General features: G+C 39.8%; 1 protein-coding gene across 4 annotated transcripts in view; it reads left to right on the top strand.

Annotated features, from left to right (window-relative positions):
- Positions 1–6,000, top strand: part of RtGEF (Rho-type guanine nucleotide exchange factor) — a 52,398-nt gene that overhangs the window by 6,868 nt on the left and 39,530 nt on the right. For all 4 annotated transcript variants that reach the window (XM_083122613.1, XM_083122612.1, XM_083122615.1 and 1 more), the window contains exons 3-5: positions 3,440–3,566; positions 4,440–4,620; positions 5,150–5,368. In XM_083122613.1, coding sequence (XP_082978739.1) covers positions 3,440–3,566; positions 4,440–4,620; positions 5,150–5,368 — 527 coding nt within the window. The remainder of the gene's footprint in view (positions 1–3,439; positions 3,567–4,439; positions 4,621–5,149; positions 5,369–6,000) is intronic.

Here is a 6,000-nt window from a genome sequence, read left to right as displayed (position 1 = left end):
ATTGTATCCAGACTTGTGAAACATGCCAATCCACACGTTCCAGGATCAAGAAAGGTCCAGATAATAGGTGGCCGGAAGCTAGATTTGTAGGACAAAGACTCCACGTAGACCATTTCTTCTTGGCTGGGAGAAAGTTCCTATTACTTGTGGATGCTTATAGTCGCTGGGTAGATGTCTGGCCAGTATCTTCCTTAGATACACCGGAGACCATACGCTGGATTCTTCAGTCATGCTCGACTCTCTGAATTCCACAAACAATAGTTTCGGATAATGGCCCGGCATTTATCAGCCTAAAGTTCCGTTCCTTTTGCCAGCAGTTCGGAATCGAACACATCACAATACCGCCGTACCACAGTTCTAGCAACGGGCTTGCAGAGAGGTACGTACGCACGGTGAAGGCTGGCATGTTGAAGGTGTTGCATGAACATCCACATCTGACTTCTTTACAGTTCGATGCAAAGTTAGCAGAGTACCTGCTGTTTTTGAGGAATTCCCGGTTGGGAGAGGAACGTAGTCTTCCTGCAGCCTCAGTCCTCACCTTCATTCCAAGAACATGGTGGAACTGTATACGTGGTGATCATAATAGAGATGCCGAGAGGACAGAAGCTCCTCCTGGATACAATGTTGTATATCCCTTGTCATCTTGGGCCACCATGCTTGTGATCGTAAGGTCTCCATCATCGTCCTTTCCCCAGGGTGGTTCGAATGGAAGAGTTCCACAACCTTCAAGCGAAGCGACTGTGGGATGACTAACCTCCCCATCTACCACAGACATCCTGCCTCTAGCGAGAGAAGGTTTCGCCTTTCGTAGTAAGGGTAAATATTGGAATCCTTTATCCGTTGATTAAACCTTTTCGGCCAACCCCTTTTTACAAATATTGCAACTTCGGTTATCACTGGATCAGTGTTGGTGTGATCAGCGATCATCTGTAGAGAAATTGGCGCTTTGGTGCCTGTCATGCTGTAACACAATGTAGCTTCCTCATCTACTGGGTCTTCTGTGGGACAAGGTAACCTGCTGAGCATGTCCGCCACAGGTACACGTGATGATGTTACAACTTTGCATCGAACTGTAAAGAAGTCAGATGTGGATGTTCATGCAACACCTTCAACATGCCAGTCTTCACCGTGCGTACGTACCTCTCTGCAAGCCCGTTGCTAGGACTGTGGTACGGTGGTATTATGATGTGTTCAATCCCGAACTGTTGACAAAAGGAAAGGAACTTTATCCCTCTAAACGAATTGCCAGGTCTAAGAAACTAATCTTACGGTCATTCATCTCCTCTTTAGTAAATTTTATTCTTTCCTCTTGCTCGCCTAAGGTTACGAATAGTTTCTCTACTTCCTCCTCCTCACCAATAACAAGGATATCGTCTACGTATCTGCCTTAAAACTTAATTTCCCTGTTTATGAGGCTAAGTGCTGTCTTTTCGATAAAATGCATAAATATACTGGAGACGATTCCTGAGACTGGGTTCCCCATTGCTAGCCCTTCTTTTTGAATGTACATCTTCCCGTTTACCCAAAAATAGTTAAACCCCATACACAGGTTGGGGGAAGATGTTCAAGAAGTGGGATGGGAAGGAATACGTAAAAACAGGTTTCAACGTAACCCTGGAAGTAGCACGCCAAGCTCAAATGGAAGAGGAATTCTAACTTGACTTCACGTGAACTGGAAAGGAGGAGGTGTGGGGGGAAAGACTGGAGGAGAAATAGAGGGGAGGCACCCGACCTCACACTCTATGAGGAAACCTTGAAGTATTGCAATTGCAGAACACGCGGGCCGTGGCTATTTAGTTTTAAAGTTTTAACGTTTCAAGGAGCAGTTTTTAATCAGGAAAACAGCGTGGTAATATGACGTGCACCTGTTACGGGTGTTAGGTTTTTAATGGTTTTAACCACACACACTTAACCAATCTCATATCCTATACCTAATAAGAGGTCGACACGGTTATGAATTGTGTATAACCTAAAAGTGAACAGCCTGAAGAAGGGAGCAGTTGCGTCCCGAAACGTCGTAGAAGCAACATAGATACTTGCAAAACGTAAGTTATTAATATATTTTTATTATAATTGTGAGTAATTCGCACAACTTTCATCATGAATAGAGGGACCTGCAGTAAAGTTGGCTACTCTCTGCTCGTTCTCAAGAGCTATGTTGCCAAATTAATGATTTTTGGACTTAGAAAACTTTCAGGGTGGTCAAGCAACTTTTGGAGAAGTGTACCAGGTATGCATTTATTTCAATATCATCGGGATGGGTAAAGCCACTAAAAATAGAAGAATTTTCTCGCCATGTTGCAGATGGAATTGGCTTCTCAAGTTGATTACACTCTGTAAAGATAAAATATCAACACTTGCTCGGATATGGTTTTCACAAGATTATGAAGTGAATTAAAACAATAAGAAAGCAGGATTTGTCCACCAGTCGTATTTGTGAAGGAGCGTTCTCAGCAGGGGTGCTGAAGCGTTGCAAGGGAGCGGATAGGAGGGAGTGAGAAGCAGGAGGCATCATCATCGGTCGTGTTCGTTCAATGGAAAACCTCTCGTCATGTGATACCTCTCTCATTCCCTCCTATCATCGCAGAAGAAACGGGACGTGGTTTTGCGAAAAAGATGACATTTATCCAACACCCCCAGTTCTTTTCTATTTTCATTTATTTTTTTTATGTTTCAATGCAAGAGGCTTCCTCTGGTGCTACTCTGTTGCTTTTGAAGTGCATTGTGCAGGTGGGAAGTTCACATTGCAAGAAGCACTCATCGGCCTCCATGCAACAGAGTAGCACGAAAGGGAGCCTCTCGCATTAAAACGTAAAAAATTAATGAAAATAGAAAAGAACTGGAGGTGTTGGTCAATGAATCTTGTGAAAACCATATCCAAGCAAGTGTCGCTATTTTTTCTTTACAGAGTGTATTAAGCTAGGCATGATGTTTGAAAAATATGATGAATAGGTATTTTCAGAATCTTGTACATTCCTTATGGAGGGGGAAAAAGCTTCAAGTTATGCCTAATCAAATGGACGTTTTGACTTTTCGCCAACACAAACAAAATGTCAACCTGTCCTCTTTCCGTTCATGTGTTTTTCTACGCCATCGGAAGTTTGATATTCCCAAAATAACTAGTAAAATAATACTCTCAGAAGCGTAATGCTAAGTTTTCTCCCCATCCTACAATCATTCACTGCACATACCTCTCTTTCTCCAGCTCGCTGCGGTGAAAATTCGGTGGGGGGCAGCTGTTTAGGATCTTCGAGTCTGGCTGGACGTGAAAACTGTTTCTCGTGCCCTAAAATATGATCTTATTAACCAAGTATTGCAGACATGATGTTGAGGGTTTACTGTGTACCAAGCTAAGCATCCTTCACAAGAAGATAACAATTATCAGTTACAGATGAAGCATCCTTTGCGTACACTGACATTTGCCTGTTCTGCCTTACAGCTCTGCTTCAAGAAAGGTGACATTATCACTGTGACACAGGTGGAGGAAGGTGGCTGGTGGGAAGGGACTCTCGATGAAAAAACTGGCTGGTTTCCATCAAATTATGTGAAGGAGAGCAAGGGACAAGGTAAGGAGAATGATTTGTATCAATATTGTGTAATTGTGACAGGTCATTATGTGGTCGATTTCAATCTTGCCACTCAAGGTTCCAAGTATCAAGTCCTGGCTTTGTATTCTTTAGGACATTAAATAACAAAAATACAAATAAAATTAGGTATGTGTTTATTTTTAGATGAGAGAGTACTTATTCTTATTTTGTCATTCAGCATGTTTGCATATTCTTCCGCCAGGCAGGTTTATATGTTTACATACATAAGATACACTTTTCTCTTGATTCTTGCCACCCAGGTGGCTAACTGCCATTGGCTGTTCAAGGTTTGAGTTCTGGCATGGGTATTAGAGCTGAACCCATGCCAGTACTCTACTCTTACTGATTCCTACTGATACAGTGCTTCAAAATTTCAGAAATTAAAAATTGTTCAAAATATTCATTAATGTGTAAATATTCCACTGCAATGATATGCATCAATTTACCAGTTTTGCTTTTAAATATTCAAGATTTACATTGGAATATTAAAATAGCTGCCACTTTATTACAAAGTCCATTTTTTCACACAAGAATGGTGAAAAAATGAATGAAAATTTTGAATTTTGCATAATATCCAACATAATTAGACAGGACGAAAGTGTTGGTTGACATTTTTGCAGACCCCATGAAACACGTGGAAAAATATTGGCGAGTATCGAGTTAGTTTGTTAAACCAACTTTTTTCATATATAGAGAGATTGCCAGAAAATTTGAAGTTGCCAGACTTCTGTTTGTATTTTAACCGTAAACCAGGTTTAATTTTCAGAATATGCCACTGGTGTGTGCATATTTTATAAGTTTATTCTGCACAAATATTAATATTAAAATTTATTGAAATCCCTGTTGTTACAGAACCAGCTTCCAGTCCAGTTGGAAAAACTTCTCCAGTGAAGTTGCCTCCAGAAGCAGTTGCTCAGCAGAAAGTATACAGGAACCTCGTACTGAAAGATTTGATCGATTCCGAAAAAGCTCATGTGGCCGAACTTCAAGGTCTCATGAAAAATTTTCTCCATCCACTGGAAAAATCAGAAGTGTAAGTTATTGCTTTTCAACTTAACAACACAAACACAAACATGTTTAACGCAAACATGTGATAGAGATTAATGGATGGCACTGTCATTTGTCTTCTCTGTTGGAAAACATACCAACAAACAGAAACACCATCAGGGTGAGTTCACAGGTTTAAATGCTCCTGCCCAATCATGTGTTTATATATTGTGAGCTGGATATGGCCTGCAAGCCATACTTTGGGTGGCCATGCAGTAAAAGGTATACATTGGTATCACCTTAGCTCCAGAAATAAAGTATTTTATTTTCATACTAAGAAAACAGGGTTCTTCTTTCTGTCACTGCATTTCAAGGGAATTATCCAGGAGTTTAGCGTAAGTGTAGATTTTAAATTAAATTTGGGAATTTTTTCTCCATTTTAACACAGAAGTGTCATTTTATGGCCTACTTTTAACTCGAAATGTGGTCAGTTTTTAGTACTAAAATTTTGCTGTTTTATTCACTCCAGCAATCTCCTTTATTGATTTCACCTAATCAGCTTACTTCATTTCCAGTTTGACTGTAGATGAATACAGACAATTAGTGGGCAACATCGAAGAGGTGGTTGAACTGCACCAGCAGCTTTTAGCAGCCCTTGAAGACTACCACCAGCGAACCTCTTCTGAACAACGAGTGGGAAGACTGTTCCTTCAATCTGCTTCTCGAGTGAAACATGCACACCAATTATATTGCTCAACACATCCTCGTGCTGTCTGCATGCTGGAAAAGTACAAGTAAGTATCCACAAGGAAAGTGCTTTGAAATTTTAGGGTGTTGTTCCATGCATTTTCAGTGTGGCTACTCACTGGGAATTCCTTGAATTCTGGGAATTATGCGTGATTTTTTCTCCGTAGATGTGAAAAATTTCATCTTTATTAATCCAAATCCTATTGAATTTACACATGTATTTATGAGTGCCCTGAGGCAAGTTTTTCACAGTTTAGCATTCATTTTTATCGGGAAGAAAAAATCAAAATATACAAACAATTCTCTCAATTATTTTACATTGTTAGTGTCCTTTTCAGAATGGTCTGACAGACGACTTGAAGTTGATTAAGTAAATTTGAGTTTGACAATTAAGAATTTTTCTTAGAATAGTATATCCCGTAAAATCTGTGACTTGTGTTTGTAGATGTATTTCGAGTCTGTTCATGTGAAATGGTAAATGTAAACTCAGCACCTTAAATATTTTATATATATATACAGTTTAACTGAATTAGAATTTTTGGATATGTTGGAATCATATAGACTCTTTATATTGTTAATATATTTGTGTGTGGGTGGTGAGAGGCAGTAATATGTAAGGTTGAAATGGAGAAAACATCTGCTTGTATCCTTGAATTTTTGGAAATTTCACCTTGAAAAC

This window comes from Lepisma saccharinum, chromosome 5, assembly GCF_977018435.1.
Source record: "Lepisma saccharinum chromosome 5, izLepSacc3.1, whole genome shotgun sequence".
Lineage (NCBI taxonomy): Eukaryota > Metazoa > Arthropoda > Insecta > Zygentoma > Lepismatidae > Lepisma > Lepisma saccharinum.
Note: the sequence above shows the minus strand (reverse complement) of the source record. Positions and strands in the feature narration are given on the sequence as shown.